This window comes from Rhamphochromis sp. 'chilingali' (assembly GCF_963969265.1).
Source record: "Rhamphochromis sp. 'chilingali' genome assembly, chromosome: 20".
Lineage (NCBI taxonomy): Eukaryota > Metazoa > Chordata > Actinopteri > Cichliformes > Cichlidae > Rhamphochromis > Rhamphochromis sp. 'chilingali'.
Genome location: NC_137947.1, coordinates 24,175,638 through 24,202,369, shown reverse-complemented (window position 1 = coordinate 24,202,369; position 26,732 = coordinate 24,175,638). Strand labels below are relative to the sequence as shown.

Here is a 26,732-nt window from a genome sequence, read left to right as displayed (position 1 = left end):
CTGTCAACAGCATGCTGGATGTTTATATGCAAAAGTACAAATGCAGTTTCATGTGAGCGTATGTTTGTCTTACCCTCCAGCTGTGTGTGTGCGTTCTTGAGGTAGGGGATTGACCGGTACACCAAGAAGCAGGCCAACATGATCGATTGGGTGTCCTTTGAGAGTGCCTCTCCCTTCATGTAGGTCCTCAACACAGAGCTGTTTTCTAGGAAAGAAAACAGATATTTGATGAGAGAAGACAGATATTTTTTTTATTTACATTTTTTTTTTACATTTATCTTACTAGAAAATGCCTTTTTCCATTCTTTATTTCTTTCTTTTTTGAAACCTGATACCTGTCATGTTTTTGTCTTCTTTGCTCATACATGGTAGAGTGAGCCAATGTGGATTACAGACACTGAATGAATGAACAAAAGAAAACTAAAAACAGAAAAAAAAAGTGATTTTTGTGCCTAAAACCAGAGGACCCATAGTTTTCACTATCCCAAAAGAGGATATCCGCTTGTTATCCCTCTGGAACTATTAGGTCCGACTGACGCTTAGCACCAGTGATCTGGCGAAAGCCAAGGACTTTATGAAGGACAGTTCTGCACTGAAACTGGAGTAATAAAAGGCTGCTTAAAGGCAAAGCAGCAGCTGTTCAACAGGCAGTATTTAAACTCTGTTTACAGTTCCACTTTAGCCAAGGCGACAGCAGATAGAACAACAGATTCATGGTTTGCCCTCCGTGGCCTTGATGTAAAAACAAAACTTTACTCGTTGCTATCTGGAATGTGCGTCGTGTCAGCAAGCCATGTGGCAAATATGCAGTTCTGCACATTTGCTGCATGTGGCATGCAAAGTCACGCCTTGATTTACTTTCAAGCAAGCCAATTTACCTCAAAACTGTGTAATCATGTCACAAGACTGTAGAAATGTGTTTCTGTCCCCAGGCTATGCACGCATCCTTAAATATATTTCAACAGGAAATGCCCCTGGTGATTTTAAGGGTGGAAATCTCCATCTTTCTCAGAACAGTTGTGTGAGAAAAGGTCTCAGAAAAATAAGTCCTATGCTGCTGAATTTCCTTACATTTTCTAAAAACACAATTCAAAACTAATCTTTAATTGATAATGGTCCCTTTTAGTATTGCATGAAATTCAAAGAATCCCATTGGGAAATATCTGTGACTTCTTGTGTACCTCAGTATCTTTTATGAATGAATTCACTGCTGCATGCAGTCACTTCTCAGAAAGATACAAGGGTTGAAACAAGAATCATAAAAATAACAAGCAAGCTCTTGATACATATTTCATTCATGGTTGAGTTCTAGAGAACTTCACATTCCCGATGCTTGAGGTCAAGCTAGTTTGGATTTCCTTTCAGCTGTCTGCCAGAGGCGAGAGGCGTCACAAAACATAAAAGTAAAGGCATGCTTGAATTATTTCTTGAATGCAGTCCCATTCAACTACTTCACCTGTTTCCCACGCTGCTTATTGTGCATTTATTACCATGTGGGTGTGTTAGTGTACTTGTGTGTGCAATTTCTGTGATGGAATGCGTGTTTGTTTAAGTATATACACAGGCTGGTTAACTTCTAAACTATGACATTAATGTGCTACACCCGTTACAGGAAAACAAGCTGAAACACATCCTGCCTGTGAAATACTCGGCATGTGACACTGCTGCTCAGCAGAGCCAACTCTTTGTCACATGCAGGCACTGCAAAAATAAATGCTCACTAGATCTATATCTATTATCTATCTATACATGTTATGTGTTCACAGAGTCTATACTTGCTGATATTAATGCATCTAATGTCAAGCTTGTTTATCAGTAGAAAAAAAAAACTGATTGCTTTTGAAGAATGTCTAGCTAACAGCTGACTTTCCTCAGCTGACACCTGTCATATGGTGGCCTTCTGATTCTCTCTCATACAACTTGTCACATTGTCCTTAAAGTGGACTATTGCGCCAATTCCTGCTCCACTCAACTCTATTTTAATCAAACAGAACAATATGAAAAACAAAGGTCACCCACATTATTACAGAGAAAACTGCACCAATCAGATAATCCCCTATGCACAAGCAGTAGGCAACAGTAAAAACAACCCCCTTTTAATGATGATGCCTGTCTCCCAAATTATGGGAGACTGGCAGCTGCTTCCACATGAGAGGTCCATAATAGCTGGAGGCTCTGCCTATGATTTTACTTTTAGAAATTCTAGGAGCCACAAGTAAGCCAGCAGTCTGAGAGCAAAGTGACGGGAAAATGAAGTACGAGGAAATCTTTACGATATCATGCTGGCGGATTATTGAAGACCTTGTAATTGAGAAAGATTTTAGATTTAACAGGGAGCCATAGAAGAAAATCCGTGTCACTACTCTTGCTCCATTATTTTGGATTAAGGCTTTTCAGAGAACTTTGAGAACAACCTGATAATAATGAATTACAATAGTCCCATGTAGAAGTAATAAATGTATTAAGTAGCTTTCACCCTAAGTAAGGATGTTTCTAATTTTAGAGAGATTGTGTCGATGAAAGAAAGCAGTTCTGTATTTTTACTTAATGTGAACACTAAATGACATAACCTGCTCAAAAATGACTCCAAGATTCTTCACAGTTTTACTGGAGGCTAAGGTGATGGTATCCAAAGCACACCAAAACCAGAGAATGCTGTTAGATTAGTTTTCTATGATTCACAATTCTAAATAATCTAAATAATAATATTTTGTATACTAGGCCTTGATGCAGGGCCTCAGTTCAGCCAATGCCTGAAACAAGCCCTTGCAGTTCCTCTTCCTTTTAACCATTTTTTCTGATTGGCTGCCCTTCATAAAGAGGTGAATGTGGCTGCTGTACTCACAGTTAGAGCTGTCTCTGAGATGACCATATTAAGAAAATCCTCTTTCATTATAAAAGTTCTGGGCAAAGTTAAAGAGGCAAGATTTAGATGGTTTGGACATGCGCAGAAGAGGGACTGTGGATATGTTAGAAAAAGGATGAGAAAAAGAGGAAGACCACAGAGAAGATTTATGGATGTAGTGGAAGATGGGGAGTGTCTCCTCCCCTGTCTGTTATGACAGAGGAGGGCGCTAGGGATTGGATGAGATGGAGGCAGATGATCCACTGTGGCGACTCCAAAAGGAGCAGCTGAAAGGAGATTATAGAAATTCAAGAATGAAAGGGAGGGGGATACAGATAGATAAATGAATGAATGAATAAATAAATGGAGCATTCAGGACAGTCTAAAACCTGAGATCTGAAAAATTCCCTGACGTTGTTGATATATATTGTAAGAAACACTTGAAAAAAATCTATTATTCAATGAATAAGAGACAATTATTAACACCGTTTCAACTCGACAGAGCAGGACCCACAGTGAGCAGAAGTTGTGTTTGCTAAATGTGTTACTGAATAGGGTAAGACATCTGAGCCTTTGCTCAGCATTCTTCATGTTGTTCTCGTGTTGATACCATCAATTGATACCCACATCAGACATCTGTAGCAGCAAACAGCAATCTGTCCCGCATCATGTGCTTTCTTCTACCAACACATTCAGCACAGCTTTACATCTGTTTAAATGTGGTGTAACCAGGCAAGAAATGCAAACAGATTCTTTGCTACACAGCACAGAGGAAAGTCCCATCTCTGTTGGTCAAGAATGTATTTGGAGTTGAAACATTCCTTTCTTAACATTTTAACAGCAGCGCTTTGGGTAAAAAGAAATTAGGTACAGATGTGATCTTTGCAAGACAGATGTTTGTGCAAGCAAACACCAAAAACCTCAACTCAGGAACTGACCTGTTTCGCACATAAAAAACATCAGCTTTTTTGGGGTGTAGGGCATACTTGTTATACATAAAACAGTTTTTATACATGACTGCAATGCACCCTGAGTGTTTGATCCAGGATGAAATAAGTCATTTTTATTATTAATTTTTACGATTGACACATCTCGATTAATCATTAACTACACTAAGTGCAGATATAGTTAGTGACCTTGGGTTTAACTGCTAAAATTTTTTATCAAACACTATCAATTAGTCCTCTGTGACCTGACTAGGCTATTTTTAGTTTCAGTACAGACTCTTTAGTTTAAAGGTTTGTAAGATTTAACCTCTCTTCATTAATCCTTGAATTACCCCTCTTACAGTTAGTCCCACAATTTGTTGAATGAAGACCATTTTTGTAGTTATGCCTCTGCACACAGTCACAGTGGATTCCCTTTCCCCTTAAATGCTCTGCTACATGTTTACTAACTGCCTTTAACTAATGTGTGTTTGTGGGTCTCTATGTTCAGCTTTGTCTTCAATTTTGATTAATTTTTTATTTGATTAATTTACATGTTGAAAGGGAGTGGGAAGAAGTAAACACTTATTTAATCCCACCCCTTTGCCATAAATTATCAGTTAATATTTAGTCAGCTTCCTTACTGATAACTGAAAAGCAAGCTCTACAAGGTTAAGATCAGATGACTAACTTGACCATTGAATAATATCCCATTGCCTTGAGAAAGTCTTAGATTTCTCTTGCTTTATCCTTCGGGTCAGGTCATCCTGTGCTTTGGGTTATGATATCCTATGGTTCAGGTTATTCTTTCAAGTACAGTCCTGTTGTGAAGTTGTTGTTTTTTTTCTTAACCACCGAAATAATTCCGTCATTATGTACTTTAGTTATCTTCTGTGCTCTTTTAGGCCTTTGGGTGTTGCTGAGGTGGCCAGTGCATTCATCTGTTTCAAGAATGCACCGGATTGATTGTCTGGTCACTCCTAAAGTGGTTCCTCTCTAATAGATTTACTCTGGTTTCTCAGTCTAAAGATGGCCTCCTTCATTTGAACTGGTATCTCTTCATTTCTTCTTCTATCTCAATGAAAAATACAAATTCAACACTTGTGGTTTACGGAGGAAAAGCTGCAAAATGTGTCTTTGTCCAAAAAACCCCAAAATAAAACTATGGACCCAATTAAAGAAAAGTTCTGAACATGTAATCTCTCTTCACCTTTGAGCCAGCTGTCGAGTGTGGCATCCACCGCATTCTTCATGACCGGCAGAAATTCAGAGGTAAGCAGGGTGTCGCGGCGGTTCGCAGGACCTCGCTGCATCCTGCTGTCCCACAGTTCCACTACCAGACGCAACTGCCACAAGGGAAAGGTCTGCAGCAAATCACCCCGATGCAGAGCTGACACTGCCTGAGAGACACCAGCAAAGGCAATGTGTTCATGTGTCTTAACAGATGTAGAGCACTTACTGAAGGTCTGTCAGGCGTATCTACCAGTGGACATTTAAAAACCTTGCAAAATTATTTGATTAGGACATTAGCTTATTTTTTTTGTGGTTTGTTAGCCACAGCTTTATTTCTGTATGAATTTGTATTTTAAAAAACAAAGCAAAACTCTGTACTCCAGGGGAAAAACAGGCTATAAAGATTCTGTGGTATGAGACAAAGGAACTTTAAATACAACAGGTAAAACTAAAAAGTAGGAAAGGCCACTTAACATTCTAATACACCTTCCAATTTATCTGATATATATACACATTTGTATGATGTATATACGTAGTTATATCCTGTTATTGGTCTAGATTTTTGATAACCATGATTCAAAGAATATTATGTGTTTGTAAATGAATTTTCTAACTTTAAGGTAAATATTTTTTCAGTTCATTTCACTTAGTCATTTAAAACTTAAGCCAACCTGACACACACTAGTATTTCATTTCATGGAATTTCTTTTCTGGAACGTTTGTGTTACTGTTACTTGGTTGTTTAATTGCTTTACAATTGCTAAAATGTACTGACAGGGAAGAGTCATCTCTCTCTCACATAATCTGTGCGTTTGCGTTACCTGCTCGATAGCAATATATGTGGGCAGCATCTCTGGACACTCCTGCGTCACACATTCGTACAGCATAGCTGAGAACAACACTAGAGTATCTTCTCTCTGCAAAGACAAAACATGGAGTGAGCGTGTGGCAATTCGACAAGGCTCAAGGTCTCACAACATCCAGAAAAATATGTCTCCCTCTCAAAAAATAGATGTGATTTAAGTTCAGACTACTAAGCTTTACAAAAGATTTTAGGTTCACTAAATACAGGGAGTGCAGAATTATTAGGCAAATGAGTATTTTGTCCACATCATCCTCTTCATGCATGTTGTCTTACTCCAAGCTGTATAGGCTCGAAAGCCTACTACCAATTAAGCATATTAGGTGATGTGCATGTCTGTAATGAGAAGGGGTGTGGTCTAATGACATCAACACCCTATATCAGGTGTGCATAATTATTAGGCAACGTCCTTTCCTTTGGCAAAATGGGTCAAAAGAAGGACTTGACAGGCACAGAAAAGTCAAAAATAGTGAGATATCTTGCAGAGGGATGCAGCAGTCTCAAAATTGCAAAGCTTCTGAAGCGTGATCATCGAACAATCAAGCGTTTCATTCAAAATAGTCAACAGGGTCGCAAGAAGCGTGTGGAAAAACCAAGGCGCAAAATAACTGCCCATGAACTGAGAAAAGTCAAGCGTGCAGCTGCCAAGATGCCACTTGCCACCAGTTTGGCCATATTTCAGAGCTGCAACATCACTGGAGTGCCCAAAAGCACAAGGTGTGCAATACTCAGAGACATGGCCAAGGTAAGAAAGGCTGAAAGACGACCACCACTGAACAAGACACACAAGCTGAAACGTCAAGACTGGGCCAAGAAATATCTCAAGACTGGTTTTTCTAAGGTTTTATGGACTGATGAAATGAGAGTGAGTCTTGATGGGCCAGATGGATGGGCCCGTGGCTGGATTGGTAAAGGGCAGAGAGCTCCAGTCCGACTCAGACGCCAGCAAGGTGGAGGTGGAGTACTGGTTTGGGCTGGTATCATCAAAGATGAGCTTGTGGGGCCTTTTCAGGTTGAGGATGGAGTTAAGCTCAATTCCCAGTCCTACTGCCAGTTTCTGGAAGACACCTTCTTCAAGCAGTGGTACAGGAAGAAGTCTGCATGCTTCAAGAAAAACATGATGTTCATAAAGGACAATGCTCCATCACACGCGTCCAAGTACTCCACAGCGTGGCTGGCAAGAAAGGGTATAAAAGAAGGAAAACTAATGACATGGCCACCTTGTTCACCTGATCTGAACCCCATTGAGAACCTGTGGTCCATCATCAAATGTGAGATTTACAAGGAGGGAAAACAGTACACCTCTCTGAACAGTGTCTGGGAGGCTGTGGTTGCTGCTGCACGCAATGTTGATGGTGAACAGATCAAAACACTGACAGAATCCATGGATGGCAGGCTTTTGAGTGTCCTTGCAAAGAAAGGTGGCTATATTGGTCGCTGATTTGTTTTTGTTTTGTTTTTGAATGTCAGAAATGTATATTTGTGAATGTGGAGATGTTATATTGGTTTCACTGGTAAAAATAAATAATTGAAATGAGTATATATTTGTTTTTTGTTAAGTTGCCTAATAATTATGCACAGTAATAGTCACCTGCACACACAGATATCCTCCTAAAATAGCTCAAACTAAAAACAAACTAAAAACTACTTCCAAAAACATTCAGCTTTGATATTAATGAGTTTTTTGGGTTCATTGAGAACATGGTTGTTGTTCAATAATAAGATTATTCCTCAAAAATACAACTTGCCTAATAATTCTGCACTCCCTGTATGTGCATTAACCGCTTATACTGTTGGCCACTGAAAAATGTCCATATTCTCCCGTTTGACAAACCTTTGCATTGTATTTGGAGTATGTTTTGTGTCATTATCCATGTTGTGGAAGTTTTCCATTTAAAGCCTGCAGACAAGCGGTGAGCGGTAGATAACATCCTTTAATAAAAACATGGTCGCTGAACAACTGTTCCATGGATGGGCTGATCACCCCTGAGGGAAAAGGTACCTTTGTCCTACCAGCTGTTGAAGCGGAGAAAATGGAGGATTCACAGAGCTGTGTGTTTTAGCCAGCACCGAGACCATCAACTTTGAGACGACTCTCAGTGCCCCCCTGACTGACGTCCCTCCTTATGCATGAGATAGTTGAAATAAAGGTGCTGTTACAACTCATTGTGTCTGCAGGCTTTATTAACAAATTTCCACAAACATTATTTCCACTCTGAAGCACTTTGTTGGATCTGAGCAGAGAATATAGCCCTGTGCACTTTAAAACTACTTCTTCAGTCACATAATCTATAACCACTAGTAACCAAGTTCCTTTGACAGCTATACATGCCTATATGACCATATAACATTGTCCCTACTATGTTTTACAGATGAATTAGTATGCTTCAGATCATAAGCTCCTTCTCCAAACTTTTCTTTTCCATCATTCTGGGAAGCTAATCTTTCTTCTGTCCAAAGGATGTTTTTCTCAGAAATGTGCAGGCTCTTTTGAGTGTTTTCTGGCTTGCACCTTGTTGTAAACCCCCTGCATTTACATCAATGAAGGAGTCTTCTCGATAGATTTAGTGAAGGGTTTTTCCTTAACTGGCTCACCAATGGATTCCTTCTTTTAAAGGTGATTGGTTTACTTTAACTTTTAATCCTAATGGCCTCTTTCACTTGCATTAACATCTCATTGGGCTTTCCAGGGCAAAGGTACCAAATGCAAGTTCAGCATTTGGAATCACGGCTATCCCTTCACAGCCTCAGCCTCCTAGTAAATACACCTACGGATGTTCAAGATCCTATGTCGCCTTGTTCTCGAGTTTCATTCGTATTCACAAGACTTTCAGAAAACTTGACCTCTGACCTCAATCTCGAGGTCGCCAGATCCGAAGATTTTTAGTAGATACACCCGCTGGTATCAATTTCAAAATCGTACATCTCTTCGTTGTCAAGTTATCACATTTACAAACTTGGTTGACCACACCGCCTGCTTGCCCGGTGGGTGATGACAATAGCCCATCAGCCTTTCACAGCTGAGGGGTAAAAATGTCTCTCTCTCCTAAACAATGAATGCAACACTTTTGTTAAAACCCTTGAATTCAAGCTGAAAGCCTGCAATCAGCCACATGTTTAGTGTATTAAAATTGTGTCGCTGTCTAAAATCGTATGAATTTAACTGAAGTTTGTACAGAACACATCTTAATCAGTTCCTTATATAGAGGCTGAACTCTGATTAAAAACTAAATTCATTACTTTTAAGGCCATCTGTTCATGTTAGGCACACTCTACTGACAAGGAGAAATACGGAGCCTGTTGGGATCTGTATATTTAAAATCTAGGCATGGAGCTATTTCACCCCACATTAATACCAGACAGCAACGAATCTTGCAATTACACGCCAGAAAACAATTTCCTGAATTTACAGGCTATATTCACATTTAATAAACAAGTAAAAGTAGAAAATATAGAGGCAGAAATGCTGAGATTGAACAGATAAAACTAGACGAACAGCAAAGAGATGTCCTCCTGTTCTTAAATTTAATTACAGAACACTATGCTTCAACATGATTAATTTTCTTCCATTTCACCATGCAAGTTGAAACCAATGACCTCTGTGCAATCTAACAGATTACCCAGATGTGACGAAGCAGCCACTTTACTCAAAATAAGAGTCAAGTGATTAATAAGATCAAGCTGTAGGTAAGCATTTTTTGGGCGTCATTACAGTTTATTTTTTTCATTAAGCTTGTATGCAAACCTGTTTTGACTGAAATATCCTAAAAACTATTCTTATTTTAAAGCCAATCTTTTTTGTGAGTTCTGTGATTTCACTTTTGCCAAATGTATTGCTAAAAGCAATGTTAAGCTCATTAAAGGCACAGAATGTGTGACTTTGAGGTCAAAATTGAGGTAAAATATAGTACAGATGTTAAAAATGTGCAGGAATGTTAAGGGGTAATAACCTGTGTGAGTTTTGAATTTATTCAATACTTTGCCTTTATGACCAAATATTTGCAAACTAGCAGCAAATATTTACCAATATACTCGACTTAAAAGTAATGAATACAGGAAAAATGCTACTTGGAAAACTTCAGCATATGTGCATTATGCAGACTGGCCTCAGAGGGCCATTGAATGCCTGTTACTCCTGTTGGCATGTTGAGTCAAAGTCAAGGTCTTGAATATTTCCCACATTTCTACCAAGATCTATACTGTAGCTGTACTTGAAACTTGAAACTTGTTTTGTTTGTAACATATAAAACACTGATACAGAGTCTGGTAAATGCTTCCTATATGCTTTTAATTTAAGCTAATCTCTTCTAAAGGCTGATATGGCTGTTTGTAGTTAGTTTTCCCTGATTTTTCATCTTTATGTTTATCGTTTGCTATAGCAGTTTCCTGAAATTGTCTTTATTCTTTATATAGAGAACAATTCCTTTTAATATATTTGTAACATTATAAAATCATGCTCATGGATGGGTTGTCCTGCACAAGACCTGAATCAGGATACAGGAATACATGGTGTATGAAAATTGTTGTTTATCTAACACAAAACTGACCTATTTGGGTTTTGTCTAACATGAATCTGGGAAGACATTTTATTAGCTTTTTGTATTTTTCCATTGCTTATGTCAGAGCTCCTCCACAATCATGGCTCCTTGTTTACTCTAAAGGGAAGAATAGTTTTGTTTACAATGTAACTATATTTCATTGCCAACTATGTTAACAACAAAGCTGTGAGATATTTGAAAGGTCAGGCTTCCTGGGAAAATTGACAAACTCTTGTCTGGAATAACTCTCTAAAAATACTGGCAACTACGAAGTACTACCCCTCAGCCTCCTAGTAGGCACAGCTATGGTGCATTTTTGCATTTTTTCTCAAGTTATTGCATTTCAGAAAACTTACTCTGACCTTAAGATCAAGGTGACCGAGAATCAAATTCATCCAAGATTTTTAGTAGATGCACCTATGTTATTAATTTGGAATTTCCTTCTTCAGTTATTGCATTTAAAAGATTTTCAGAAAACCTATTTTGACCTTGAGGTCAAGGTGGTCACTGAGAATCAAACTCCTTCAAGAGTTTGAAGCTCTTGCATCGCCTTGATCTCAGGTTATCGCATTCACTAATATCCGGTGCCAGGAGCCAGCCCCCTGCCTGGTGGGGTGACGATAATAACCCATCAGCCTTTAACGACTGAGGGGTAAAAACGGTCGGTTCTGTTTAAAAAAAAAAGAAAAAAAGAAAGAAAGTAGGGAAAATGCTGGATGCATCTGGATAAATGAAAACACGTTTTGTTACCTTTTGTTTGCATTTATATTCAACACATTTGCTTTAGAAATCTTACAGTAAACTATAACTCACCACTGAGCTGGCATCTCTTAAGAAAAAAAAATCTGTTTAAGGCTGAGTGTTTTGCAATACCATTATACTCCTTGTGTTTGTTCAAACCAGCCACAGGCTCTCTGTTGCTCACCCACAACAGTAACATGACTGCAGGGATAAGCCATTATGGAGGAAACCTGCCTTCAGAGTGTATCCGTATCCATTTTTGGATGTAAAACTCACATGTTTCATTCCTTCAGAAGTTTTACAGAAGAGCTCGGCAAAGGAGACAAGAGCTGGCTCAGAGGTGAACGTAGAGATGGCTTCAGGCTGCAGAAAAACAAAACAATTGTAATATTGCTATAAATTAACATATGGAGGAGAAAGAGAGAAAAGGAAGGATACAAAAGACAGATAAAGAAGCATTTGAAAGAAGAAGACATTTAATATAAGGAAGGGGCACAAGAGATGTGATCTGAAGAAATAAATGAAATCTTATGCAGTTAACACTTTTTAAACAAATCAAATTCATCTTAAAGTGTTACATAAACACGAGACAAAACAGAGGAAAAAGAGGAGACTGTCAAAATTGCAACATAGAAGATCAGAAAGAAAGAGGAAACTAGAAGAAGAAGAAGAAATTGAGTGGGGGGGGATGAGTGTGGACAAGTGGAATAAACAGTGTTTGTTTTCCCCCCTCTGGACTTCTAAGTATATTGACAGCATACACTGAGACCATCAGGAAACCAGTAAATAGTCTGTCAACCACACAGCTGCCTACTGAACATTTAGTGACAACCTGCCAAGACTGGACAGAAGCATTCACTGGGGAGGAGGTCAATTCATTTCCAGTCACTCCTATTAATGTGTTTGTCTGTTTTCAAATCAATTTTTAAAGAAGGGTTTGTAAGAAGCAAAATGCAATGGAAAACTTAAATTGGTATAGAACCCCCGCCCCCAAAACAACCATAAACTATTCACTGCAAATCAACAGTATCTGAAAGTCATGTTCTTAAGAAATAGGAAAATATACACCAAAGATCTGACACAGGATCTTTAAGATGTATCTGGCCCCTCAGTTGATTGAACTATAGTTATTAATGCGCATTATAAATCTAAAAGAAAAAGGGAACCATGAGCGTCTGTGGGTTAGTAGTACCCGACTCCCTACTAAAACCCTTGCTTATCTCAGGCTTCTGAAAGCTGTGTGCAGTACTGTAAGCAAATTGTTGAAGGAGCTCGTTTGCAGATGAACTCGCTGGAAAGATGCAAACTGACTCAAACTAACAAGGGTGCGGTGCAAGTTGAGGTGAGCTTTGCATTTGGCACTGTGTGGAAAAAAAAAAGTCTATTAAAGAGGGAGAGACACAAGACAAAAAAATAAGATAACCTATAGAAAACTAAGAATAAAATGGCTGTTTTTTTCAAATTTCCATCCATCCATCCATCTTCATCCGCTTTGTCCGGGGCCGGGTCGCGGGGGCAGCAGCCTAAGCAAAGAGGCCCAGACCTCCCTCTCCCCAGCCACCTCCTCCAGTTTATCCGGGGGAATACCAAGGCGTTCCCAGGCCAGCCAAGAGATATAATCTCTCCAGCGTGTCCTGGGTCTGCCCCGGGGCCTCCTCCCGGTGGGACATGCCTGGAACACCTCACCCAGGAGGCGCCCAGGGGGCATCCTTGTCAGATGCCCGAACCACCTCAGCTGGCTCCTTTCGATGTGGAGCAGCAGCTGCTCTACTCTGAGCCCCTCCCGGATGGCCGAACTTCTCACCCTATCTCTAAGGGAGAGGCCAGCCACCCTTCGGAGGAAGCTCATTTCTGCCGCTTGTATCCGCGATCTCGTTCTTTCGGTCACTACCCACAGCTCGTGGCCATAGGTGAGGGTAGGGACGTAGATCGACCGGTAAATTGAGAGCTTCGCTTTTACACTCAGCTCCCTCTTCACCACGACGGACCGGTGCAGCGTCCGCATTACTGCAGCTGCAGCCCCAATCCGTCTGTCGATCTCCGGCTCCCTTCTCCCATCACTCGCGAACAAGACCCCGAGATACTTGAACTCCTCCACTTGGGGCAGGAACTCATCCCCGACCCGGAGTGGGCACTCCACCCTTTTCCGGCTGAGAACCATGGCCTCAGATTTGGAGGTGCTGATCCTCATTCCCGCTGCTTCACACTCGGCTGCGAACCGCTCCAGTGCGAGCTGGAGGCCCTCACCCGATGAAGCCAACAGAACCACATCATCTGCAAAAATCAGAGATGAGATTCTGAGGCCACCAAAGCGAAAGCCCTCCGCCACTTGGCTGCGCCTAGAAATCCTGTCCATAAAAATTATGAACAGAACCGGAGACAAAGGGCAGCCCTGGCGGAGCCCATCACCCACCGGGAACGAGTCCGACTTATTGCCGGCAATGCGAACCAAGCTCTTGCAACGGTTGTATAGGGATCGAATGGCCCGTAGCAATGGGCCAGACACCCCATATTCCCGCAACACCTCCCACAGGACACCCCGAGGGACACGGTCGAATGCCTTCTCCAAGTCCACAAAACACATGTAGACTGGTTGGGCAAACTCCCATGCACCCTCAAGTATCCTGGAGAGGATAAAGAGCTGGTCCAGTGTTCCGCGACCAGGACGAAAACCGCATTGTTCCTCCTGTATCCGAGGTTCGACTAACGGACGAACTCTCCTTTCCAGCACCCTGGCATAGACTTTCCCAGGGAGGCTGAGGAGTGTGATCCCCCTGTAGTTGGAACACACCCTCCGGTCCCCTTTCTTGAAGATGGGGACCACCACCCCGGTCTGCCAGTCCACAGGTACTGCCCCTGATCTCCACGCAACATTGCAGAGGCGTGTCAACCAGGACAGCCCTACAACGTCCAGAGCCTTCAGGAACTCGGGGCGGACCTCATCAACACCAGGGGCTCTGCCACCAAGGAGTTGTTTAACTGCCTCAGTGACCTCGCCCCCGGAAATTGGCGGGTCATTCCCCTCATCCCCAGACTCTGCTTCCTCCTCGGAAGACGTGTCAGTGGGATTAAGGAGGTCCTCGAAGTATTCCTTCCACCGCCTGACAATTTTCTCAGTCGACGTCAGCAGCGCTCCGCCAGCACTATACACAGTGCAGGTAGAGCACCGCTTTCCCCTCCTGAGACGTCTGACGGTTTTGCCAGAATCTCTTCGAGGCAGCCCGAAAGTCTTTTTCCATGGCCTCTCCGAACTCCTCCCACACCCGAGTTTTTGCTTCAGCCACTGCCCGAGCCGCATTCCGCTTGGCCTGTCGATACCTGTCGGCTGCCTCCGGAGTCCCACAGGCTAACCAAGCCCGATAGGACTCCTTCTTCAAATTTGTAATATGAAATTGTCTCACTTCAACTACAACGCATCTAAAATTTTCCACCACCTGTAGATTTTTGTCTATGTGTATTAGGAGAAAAGCGTAAACAAAAAAGCTTGATAATGCTTACAAAACCTGTAAATCTACATAAAAATGTACTAAAGCCTTCATTAACCTGCAACATGTTAATGAACTCTCACCACTAACAAGTACACTACAGAAAGAGAATACAATGCAGATGCTCTGGCTGATAGTAGCAAACTTAATCTAATTTTTTAAAAAGGTGGATATTTATTGCATTTAGCACAGTTGCTTCGGTTAGCATCTATGCTGAGCTTTAAGTCAGGGTTTTTTGTGTCACAAATATGGCTCGCTTTTTCACCAGCTAAATCACCATGGTAACATAAGCTGAACACATAACATGAATAAAAACAGATTATGTTCAGACTTTCAGTTTAATATCAGCTATTTTTCTCCAATTCATTTTATTTACAGCATATTTTAAGTGTAATCCTCTACTGGGAGAATATGATTAATACATAGGAAGTTGCTTACGTTGCTAATATCATGAATGAAGCCCAAATGTAAAGTTATGGCAGTGGAAATTACTGTAGCCGGAGGTAACTGCAAATACAACTTCTCTCTGACTGGGGTTTTAGGTTTAGCCACATTACCTAACACAATGAAAGCCTGCTCATGTTGAGCTTCCCCTATAATGTCGTTATGCTTTTCAGGTTGGTGTGACAGTTTTACCTTGAAGGCTTTGACTCCAGAGCTGCGGTGGTTGACTGTGGTGGCTACCAGGCTCTTCCAACCTTGAGGGTCGTCCTTGTAGGGCAGCTGGCCAGCCCGTAGTTTTACATACAACACCCCATCTCTCGACAAGATGGACCTTAGAGAGATAACAAAAGTAAGATTCGCATTTCCGTCTATATTCCACTTATACATTTACAATAAAAAGAAGGAATTATGGTCCTTATCATTTAGCAAAATCATTACTGTAAACCTCTACCAAAGTTATACATGTTCTCTCTATACTTGCTTTAGATGCTGTGTTTCTTTGCTGAGGTCTACAGACAGTTCCCAGTAACGTGGTCCTTTCACTTTTACCTGAAAAAAATATATTGACAAAAATTACAAAAAAAAGAGATTTTTCCAGGGTCCAGGGAATGCTTACTGCAGTTAAAATGATTTTGGGTGGCATAAGAAATCAGTGTTGTTAATAAGGAGATTGCAAACTTCTATTCTAGAGAACAGCAGATGATGGTAGGAATGGGGTGAGATTCCCATCTTTGACAAGGGGGACCAAAGTGTGTGCTCCAGCTAAAGGTGGATCACACTCCTCAGCCTTCCCAGGAAAGTCTATGCCAGGATGTTGGAAAGGAGAGTCTTGTCCATTAGTTGAACCTTGGATGCAGGTGGAACAATGCGGTTTTCTGCCTCGTTGCGGAACACTAGACCAGCTCTTTACCCCCTTTATGGGAGTTTGCCCAATCAGTCTACATGTGTTTTGTGGATTTGGAATTCGACCGTGTCCCTCGAAGTGTTCCGAAGGGAGGTGCTTCGGGAGTAGGGGGTGTCTGGCCCGTTGCTATAAGCAATTCGATCCTTATACAACCATTGCAGGGGTGTTGTCTGTATAGCCTGCAATAAGTCAGACGTGTGGTTATTGAACTCATCTAGGTCTGCCCTATTCTCAACTATTCTATTCATAATTTTTTTATGGACAGAATTTCTAGGTGTAGCCAGGTGGTGGAAGCCTTCCACTTGGGGGGTCTCAGAATCTTGTCTCTGCTTTTTGGAGATTATGTGATTCTGTTGGCTTCATCAGGTGAGGGCCTCCAGCTCGCACCAGAGTGGTTCACAGCAGAGCGTGAAGCAGAGTGAATGAGAATCAGCACCTCCAAGTCTGAGTCCATGGAACTCAGCCAGAAAAGGGTGGTGTGCCCACTCTGGGTCAGGGACCAGTTACTGCCCCAAGTGGAGGATTTTAAGTACCTCGGGGTCTTGTTCACAAGGGAATGGGAGACTGACAGACGGAATTGTGCAGCGACTGTAGTGATATGGATGCTGTACCAGTCTGTCGTGGTGAAGAGAAAGCCCAGCGTAGAAGTCAAGCGCTTAATTTACAGGTTGATCTGTATCACCTTACCTTATGATCACAATCTTTTGATATTGACCCAAAATAAAAATGTGGATACAAGCAGTGGAAATGAGCTTTTTCTGAAGAGTAGCTGTCCTTTCCCTTGGAGATAGGCTGAGAAGTTCAGCCATCCGGGAGAGGGTCAGAGTAGAGCCACTACTCCTGCACTTCAAGAGGAGCCAGTTGAGGTGGTTCAGGCATCTGACAAGGATGCTGCCAGGGTGAGGTGTGATTGATGGATGGATGGATGGATGGATGGATGGATGGATGGATGGATGGATGGATGGATGGATGGATGGATGGATGGATGGATGGATGGATGGATGGATGGATGGATGGATGGATGGATGGATGGATGGATGGATGGATGGATGGATGGATGGGAATGCGGCAACCCCTACAGGGAGCAGCCAAATAAAGGCAAAGAAGAAGAACAACTATTCTCTGGCTTTACCCGTTTGAGAAGTTGCAGCTCAGGAAGCAAGGTAGGAGCCATCAGTTCTACTGTTGTCTCGTCATACCACTTAGTCTCCTGAAAAGAAGAGGAAATAGTGTCACTCACAAAGTTCGCCTGTAAGATCTCTAAGCACCTTACAATTTCACCAAAGTGCACTATCACCCTTTTATCCGTACAGGGTATTAATACACATAATATTTTATAGAACTGAAACATACAAAACGATACACATTTGATCTATATTTATACACAGTGTCACCAAAAAAAACTGCAACAGCAGTATAGAATAGCAGATTGTATGTGAATGTAACAGTATAACAACATGAGGGACAGCACCCCTAAATTCATTCACTTAAATTCCTTTTGAAACAAACCATCTCCAAGTCTGAGTAAGCTTTGACAGATCTTAAAAAGCACACTCACACTTTTACACACACACACACACACACACACACACACACACACACACACACGCACACACACGCACACACACACACACACACACACACACACACACAGATCTCTCCCAGCAGCAGAATTTATAGCTCTTGCAGTTTAAAACACAAATAACAGTTTAATTAGTTTTAGCAACAGTTGAAGATGAAAAGCAAAAGACACACAAAGGGATTGAAGTAATGATTCTGTACACAAATAAAAATTAGATTCAATTTATCTAGCCCTACAACAAACTGGCAACCTTTTGCCCTGTTACAGCTGGGATACGCTCCAGCCCTCCATGACTCTTAACTGGATTAGAAGAAGAAAAATGGATGAATGGAAGCTTCTATATGGCGGTTGTTTTTTTGAAATGTGTAAATTCCCATCTCTTTGGGCTTCCTCAGCGTTTGTCAAACTACGAAACCAGCAAAGAAAAGATTATAAGTGACTCAATAAAATATTAATGAAAATGACTACGACTATATGAAGTAACTGAAAAAGGTTTTGGAGCAGACACTATTTGCTGGGCATGCTAAAATTCACTAATGCTAGAGGCACCATGGAGGTTACAAAGAAGGATCTTGCGTCATTTCTCCCTTCCTCATTTCATCACTCTACAACAGTACTACTATGACAAAACAATTTTCTTGCTCAGAGCGCATCATTTCAAAAGTCACTGGTTTTGCTCTGTAGCCCTTTTCTTTAAAAAAAAATATTTTTTTTTAAAAAAAAATGAGTAAAGACTTTTTCCTGACACACCTCTCAACTGATTTCCTCTCATTTTAGACACAAGCATGTTGAGACCAACTGTTCCAAGAAAGGTCTGCTTGTGGACTAAATTTGCAGAGAGTTAAGTTCTGAAGGAATGAGCAATTGCCAAAAGCAGAGAAAAATGCTCCCCAATTAATCCCAGATTATACTTTGTGTGTATTTTACACATTGGTGTAAAAAAGAAAAAAAAGAAAAGAAAATGTTCTTCCTCTTACGATTACTATTTTTTTATGTTGCCGATCAATTTTGACGATGTATTTTTGATCATATGTTATAGCTAGTTTTGCTTAAAGTATGACAATAACTACACAATGCCAGTGTCGTCTGTCATTTATTTGAGTAAATTCCCATTACCTATTGGCTTTGTTCCCAAGAGTGTCAAATATTTGCTTTTACAGATATAAAAAAAGCCAGCAATTTCTATGGAAAGTATTTACCTTCACACATGAATGGTTGACAACCATTGATACTGGGAAACGGCACCAATGTGCGTCACTGTGGCATCCTAATGATGCCACAGTGACGTACATAAAATTCTAACAATGTACTTGCTGAAACAGAAAACAATTCCTGCTGTGTTTTAACACTAGGGATGTGTGTGTTGCCCTTAATACTAGAAACTTTTTTTCCCTTCAAGACTTTAGAGAGAGGTTTTGCTAAGCAGTTATGCTATTTTCACTTTCTCTTATATAAAACTGAAACCTACACAGTGCTGGATACCAGTTTTGGAGAAAACTAAGGTGCAGTGCAATGACTTTCCTCCATTTACATGTAACATGTTTAACTAAGAGCACATAGGCAGTGAGGCCAGCTTTTATTTAATGAAATTGTCACAGATTAATTTGAAAGCACATCTTTTGTCTTTCAAAATCAAGGATACTTGATCAAAACTAACAACGAGGAAAACAATGAGTGGCATATAAAACTATACATGTCTACATACCAGAAAGGAAACTAAAGTTAACATAGAAAAAGACTATATATTTATGTACAACAACCAGATGTGCAGAAAAAGGAAAACTGTATGAACAGCTGAATTATTGCTAATCAGTTAAATGCAAAATTAGTAGCAAATATATATATATATATATATATATATATATATTAGCTACTCATAAGCTGGCATAAAACTGCTGCTCTTAAAATTTTAAAATAGCACCAATATGAATGAGATGAGACCACGGTAGCTGATTTTACACTGACATGAAGACGATTTAGTTTGAAAGTGTATGAAATCAACTGTAGAGGAAGTTGACTAGCTAAGAGCAGTTAACACTGATAAAAAAGCAGAACACAGTGGTATAGTGGACAGGCAAGTTTTTCTAACACCTCAAAACGAACAGAAACCATTGTGCACTACACTCTACAATCTGAGTCAGAACGTACATTTGCTTTTGTGTTAATGTAAAAGTGGAGCACAGAGCACAGCGGTGCCGTTTGTGACAATGAGCTGTGACAAAGAATGAGAGGTGGTTTCAAAGGTGGCTTTGGGACAGGAAAAACTATGTTCAATTTTGAAACATGAACCTAATGGTCATTCACAGGTATTAGGTTGGTACATGTTTCTTGTAACCTGACCTTGTAAGTGACCTCTAAAAGGGCATAGCAAGGCTTCAGGGAGTCCACATCCACAGGGACGAGCAGTCGAGGCTCTGCAGCCAGCACAGCCAGGTGCCGAAGGGCCTGCAGGTGGTAGCTACAGCAAACACAGAAATACAAATATGCATTTGTTTTTGTTTTTTTAATTACTAATATGAACGGATAGACATTCATAACAAACATATTGTTTTTTTTAATATAAAGAATGACAGAGAATTGTGTTGTTATTCTCCAAAATTGAGACAAGCTTAGTTTTTTTACTGCAGGTGTGCCATTCTGAATTTTACAGATCATACGCCACTTCAAGGTTACATAATTTCTACACCATATTGGGGCTAACACTCCCAACTCCGTTACTGGTTAAAGGAGCAGAGGTGTAGTGCTTGAAAAGTTTTCCTACCATTTTAGCTATGATGTTCTAAGTATTGGACAACTAGGCTGACTCAACAAAAACGGCAATGCATTTCAGCATTTAAGAAAAGTGAAGTCAGAATTAAGGAAGGGGTTTTTGTTGGGTCTTAAGTCTCTGAAATGATAGTTGAAAATAAATTTAAAAGGAAACTAAAGCCACCTGAATCAGCAGCATCGGGGAAGGATTTGTGCAGGTTGTCCAGTACTTTTTTGGCAATCAAAGAGCAGAGACGGATTCTGAGCTTGTGGATACCATGCCGAAAGCACATCAGCTAATGAGTGCCAGAATATCTTTTTTTTTACACCAAATCTGGCCAATGAGCATGGGAAAGACTTCACCAAGAAATAAAATTGATTGAAAACCAATATCAGGGAAGATTTAACTTGAGTGCTGGTTTTTGCACAGATGAATGGATGTGCAGTACCAGCGCAAAAGCAAGCACCACAAATATTTTTAAGCACACTGCACTTATTTTAAGCTAAACTGATAGAAAGATGCTTCAATGCATTTCTTGCATCGTCTTCTTATTTCTTTTCAGAATAAAACGCCAAAAATATTTTGGTGGGAAACATCTAAACACATCTAAAATTAGTGTAAAGCACTGTGCAAATTTTATAGAAGTTGTACAACAACTAGTACAAAAACACATGAGAGAGCCACACAAGCAATCATCTGTCCATCACTAATGAAATGATCACAAAAATCATATTCTTATAAGTTTCTATTGCTACTTTTTGGTACTTACACAGGTTATCAACTAAACTCTTATTTTAATATTGTGCGCATATGTATTAGTCTCACCGGTTGTCAGTGCTGTGAGCAGGGAAGTGTGGATACAGGGCACACAGCAGAGCAGCGATGGCTGAATTGGAGGTACTGAGGGTGTACCTGAAAGATGACGTCAAACAACATCACTAAAAAAAAAAAAATACAAATACACCGTTCTTTCTTTTCACAAAACATTAAAACATGTTCAGTACATACTGATGGGTTTGTAAGGAGAATTTAATTACACAAGCCATTGTAAAGAAAAACGACAACAATAAACTTAAACAATAGAGTACTGTACATAAGTCTTGAGTCACCAATGATAGAGACTTCCAAGTAATCTTACACTGCAACTTAGTGGCAGCAGGTCTTATGGAGTGAGGAATCCAATTTTGAAATGTTTGGTTCAAATTGTTGTCATTTTGTACGAAGGTCAAGCAAGAGCTACAACAGTGTCTACAGCTATCTGTAGGCTCCTTCATGGTCTGAATTTCAGCCAGCTTTTCTGGGGATATTGTCAAAATTAATGGAATTCTGATCCATAGCAAAATATTCAGAAATAAGATATTCCTCAAGACTTTTGCACTGTTTTTAATCTAAATATATATTTGAAGAACCTTGTGTATAAAAGCAAAACACATTCTTCCACATAAACTTTGTGTTCTGTTAGTTAAAGCAGGTGAGTGCTGTAATCCAGTTAAAACCTTCAGACTGCAGTAGAGCCACTTAAACGTAATAGCTGGCAGTTAAGCATCTACTTTGACTCAACATTATTAAAATGACCCCATTAGTCATACAATAAAGGCTTCTTGTGTCTGGAAGGTTACTGAGGTTCAACTGGGATAAAGGATGTTGCTCTTCATTTAATGGCTCCTTAATACTTTTAATTCCTCTACTCTAGTAGTTCCAAACGTCAGGGTCAGCATGCCCTAGAGTTTCATAGAGGGTGTTACAGAAGTCCTGCAGCAAGTACACAGTAGACAGATAACACAATCATCATGCTTCAAAAAAAAACAACCAAACTATTTCCAGCTTCTCAGTTCTTGATAAAAGTGAAAATAGTTTGGGCTTTGGGGCACAAAAATGACAAAACAATCATAGTAAGAAAAATCGACACTTCTGTTAAACTAAATGTCTAACTTTTGCTTATACATTCCTTGAGACAGAATACCCTTATTGTACCCCTATAGCCTTCTAATAATTGCACTCAAAACGCTGGTTTCAAAACAGACAATGGCATATGGCAAAGGGAAAACAAGGACAAACAGGATGTCCTTAAAATCCTAAAACAATTGGGAGCCACTGCAGTGCTCTCTACCAAAATACTGTTTACTTTATACCGCTACACTAAAAGCACCTCAGTCCAATGAGGTGCTTTAGTGAAGCATCATCAGTTTTCTATTTTAAGCAAATAAAGATTTTTTTTCTGCTTGTAGCACTGAGTCAGTCAAACTGACTAACAGCAACATTACACGACTGAAGAGTCCTACCATTTGGGCGCCTGGCTGCTGCTTAGACTAAAAGAGGGATGAATGCTAACAATCAGTTCTTTTGAGTCACTTTCCTTTTGTGGTGCGCTTGACATTTTCAAATTCTGTTGAAATGAATGAACTTCGAGGAGACTGAGCCAAAACAAAAAAGAAATAAATCCAAACAAAATAGGGGCAAGTAGCAGAATCTAACTCTAGTTCTGAGTCTAGCATTTTAGTCAGTGTCAGTGGGACAAGTATAATATATCTTATGTGCTCATGCTTAACTAGTACAAACTGAAACTCATGCAAACAGAAAGAACTCGTGATAGAAAAGCCACAGTCACCTTTGAAATACAGATCTAAGCCCTCTTCACACAAACTGTGTACACTGTTGGAAGAACTGGATTGAGCTGCCCATTCTCACATAAGCAGTGAAAATGGGCAGACAGTGTTCTTACTACTAGAAATACAACATCTGAGGCAGAATAAAGGTGCTGTAGGGTGAACTGTGTAGGGCAAATGAACACTGGCTCACAATATCTGTCCAGTTATCACATGGGACCAATCAGACATCAAACAGTCTTCGTACTAGGGAGGTGACAGTTTAAAAATTATTCAATGTGAAATCCAGCTGTGTCAGACACAGTTTGCGTCACTTCAGTTTCCTACTGGGGGACAATTACCAAGCTCTATCTCAATTGAGATCCAATGGGAAGAGGAAATTAAATACGGTAAGTAAATAAAGAAGGAGAGGTTGAGGAAAGGGGAAATAAAGAACAAAAAGGATCACCAAATAAAGAGACCAAACGTAAATGGGAAAAACATACGTGAGAAATTGAATGAGGAAAAAAAGAAGGGCCATGATGTAATGATAACTGCTAAATAAGTGGAAAGCAAATGTGACCAGGACATTTTCAATGGAAACAGAGAAACTAAATGACATACGAGCAGACAGCGAGACTGCAGGAAAAGTGACAGTGAAATAGCATGACTCTGCTACCCAGCATGACCTACAATCTCTGAAATGACACAAGACAAACTGCTTATGAAAATATATGCTATCGTGCAGAGCATTCAAACCTGCAGTCCTTACAGTGTGTGGGCTTTCAGCTGGCAGGTCTAAAATAAAATGTGACCTGAATGAAATGAAAAGGTCCATCTGATTATGGCTGTAGGTGGAGAGATGTTTTTGCAGAATGTGATGAAAGAGTGGGAGCTGTTGTTTCTCTTCAAAATACACAGACCAGGGTCAGCGGTTTGAGGAACCTGGCTTGGGTGTGTGTTTGCGTGCACATGTGCGCATGAATGTCATTCATTATGTGGAACACAGCACTCAAAGCAGACTTTTTTTGTATTTGTGTGGCTAACCCACGCTGTGCATGTGTACGTGTTGCATATGGTCTTTCCCAGAAAAAAGCAGGGTGGGTGTGGGTTTGCATGTATAGATGGATGGATGAATGCATGCAATTGTTCAATTCAGGTGTCATATGACAGCCTACATACAGAATATAACTCAAACCTCAGTGTCTTCCTTCATTCAAGAAGCATGAGCAACATCAAAGTGTGTGTGTGTGTGTGTGTGTGTGTGTGTGTGTGTGTGTGTGTGTGTGTGTGTGTGTGTGTGTGTGTGTGTGTGTGTGTGTGTGTGTGTGTGTGTTGGTGTGTGTATTTATTTTTTGAAGCATGATTCCTTAGAGGTTGTTGTGGAAGTTTAAAACAATGCCCACCTTGTTGGTACCTTGCCTGTTGTATAGTCTTGAAATGATTTTATGTATGTAAACATTTGCATTTATCTATGAGTATATTGTACAGTTTTTTCTTCTTACTGTTATATTTATTACTACTGTACTTCCAAGCTTTACAGTTCTTCAGAAAAATCTACATCAGAGAACCACATTGTTTCATTGTGTGAGATGTTTCTCCAGTATCTTGAATACTGGAGCCACCGTTGTTAAGATATCATCAGTACAACACTAAATATGTATTCATCTACAGCTGAAAATAAAATGCAGCAAATGGTCTAGTTGATGCTTTTTGGAAACAAAAATGATTAAAAAAAAGCCAATAAAAAAAAACCAAACCTATATTTAATATTTAGAGACTAGAATATTTGTCACCTCATCAAAAAGTTATTTAGGACAGAGTAAGCCATCGCTAGCCAAGAGTTAGGCTAACTACAAGAAAACCAGCCTGATCTTTATGTTCAAGTAAAAACACAAGTTCAGTGATTACAGAAATTGCTTTACCGGCCGCTCTACCCTTTCCCCAAAGCAACTTGACAAAAGCCTTTTGATTTTTGGCCTGAAAATGCACTTCAGCTATGAATAGATAATTGACAATTGATATGAATTCAAATGTATTATAGTTTTATACTAGTTTTCTTCACTTGCAATAAGGAATATATTTTAATAAATTTCAATGGGATTGGGAAAATGGCCATATTTTGGTTGTTCCCATCTCACCTGCCTCCTCCCAGAAAGAGCAGACCCAGTGCCATGTGATGAGCCATGTGGAAGCCATAGTTCATTTCACCACCAGTCCGCTTGTGGAAGAAACGACAAAGCTGCAGGACCTTCAGGTTTCCTGTACCAGACATCACCATGGACATAGCCAGCAGAATCATTGACAGGCAGGTCTGGAGGTTGTAAAATGTGTGCTAGGGAAGAAAAAGAAATCAAAGAGAAAATAATTTAACTGTAAGTAGATGAGGTAGCACAACATTGTTTCTTACTGTTAACAAAGTCAAAAATATAAAACACTCACAGCACCCACAGCAGCTGTACCAGCAAAGGACATGATTGTCATGTGGGTCCTGGCCAAGCTATAAAGGCAGTCAAAGGCATCAGAGTTGGCAGAGCCAGCAAACCGTAAACCAAGTGCCAAACAGGCCCCAGCTGTAATGTAGTCTTGGGCTTGGCTAAGAGAAACAAATACAATCAATTAGCAGAATTCAAATGTATAACATGAGTTGATGTTTTTGGCTTCAATACTTACGCCATCGTCTCCATGTTAATGTCCTCTGAAGGGTCAAAAGTCCCTCTCATGATCTGAAAACAAAATGAAAGTTGAAAACAAAATATAGACATGAGTGGTCAGGTTTCAGAAATAATACTTTTGACAGTATTTATTTGCTAAATTAACTGAAAACTCACAAAATTCTCATGATAAAACTATGGAAATAGAAAGTAAACATCAGGGAGGAAAGGGCAAAAGAAAAATCATAGGCAGTAAGGTGACAGTGGTTTAGAGTTAGCTTGCTCTCTCATGTTTGTGTGTGGCCAGCTTCATCCCATAATCCAAAGACATGCAGTTACTGGGGCTAGGTTAAGTTAACTGGTGATTCTAAATTAGCCTGACTGTCTCTCTCTCTCTCTACTGGTTGTGCAGCAAGCTGTCCAGGATGTACCCTGCCTGGGTCCTGTTGCAGCTGGCATAGGTTCCAGCTAGCACATGACACTGCACAGGGTGAACTTAAGAAAATGGATGGAAGGAATGAAAAGATATTAAAGCATAAATCTCTGTATAGTGCTGACTATAATGCAGCTATTCATACCTGATTAGAAGGGCAATAACCTGTTTTGAGTGTGCCAAGGTTCTAGTTACTAGTATTTATTGCCATTCAAAATACAAACCACAAAAATGTAGTTTTACATATTTATATCCAGTGGTGTAAATTATACTGTAGCAGTGTTTCTTAAACTGTGGGGGTGGGCCCCCCTACTGGGGGATAAAGTCATTGCAGGGGGGCGTGGACAACCAGAAGAAAAACATAAAAGATGGGAGTGAAACTAAACTGAGTTGAATGCTATCATGCTGACAGTCTTTTTAGTTATCTATTTGACAGGGGGAAAAAAACATGAAATGGAATACATTTATGTTATTAAAGATTAAAAGTATGGGATTATTTTTTTCCTTTTCGTCATAAAAAGGCAGAACAAGCCTGAATTAATTATTTGATACTCTTCCCAAGGGGAAAATATTTCTGGCAGTTTTGCTGACCAATACATTGAATTTTCTTCATCATGAAGATATCAAGCAACAAACACTGCAATAAACTATCCACATCTACAGGTAAATGCTTGGCTGATTTACAGATAAAATTTTGGCCTTGGTCAAATTTATCTGAGTTTATGTTATCAGTAAGCCTATAAGGACATAG

The 26,732-nt window shown here is 40.1% G+C and overlaps 1 protein-coding gene across 2 annotated transcripts in view; it reads right to left on the bottom strand.

The window, feature by feature from the left end:
* Positions 1-26,732, bottom strand: part of anapc1 (anaphase promoting complex subunit 1) — a 63,758-nt gene that overhangs the window by 4,572 nt on the left and 32,454 nt on the right. For both annotated transcript variants that reach the window (XM_080868636.1, XM_080868637.1), the window contains exons 41-52: positions 25,568-25,620; positions 25,337-25,490; positions 25,036-25,229; positions 21,135-21,221; positions 19,901-20,018; positions 17,111-17,188; positions 15,556-15,623; positions 15,267-15,405; positions 11,422-11,508; positions 5,826-5,921; positions 4,982-5,171; positions 74-205 (exon numbers count right to left, since the gene is read on the bottom strand). In XM_080868636.1, coding sequence (XP_080724762.1) covers positions 74-205; positions 4,982-5,171; positions 5,826-5,921; positions 11,422-11,508; positions 15,267-15,405; positions 15,556-15,623; positions 17,111-17,188; positions 19,901-20,018; positions 21,135-21,221; positions 25,036-25,229; positions 25,337-25,490; positions 25,568-25,620 — 1,396 coding nt within the window. The remainder of the gene's footprint in view (positions 1-73; positions 206-4,981; positions 5,172-5,825; positions 5,922-11,421; positions 11,509-15,266; positions 15,406-15,555; positions 15,624-17,110; positions 17,189-19,900; positions 20,019-21,134; positions 21,222-25,035; positions 25,230-25,336; positions 25,491-25,567; positions 25,621-26,732) is intronic.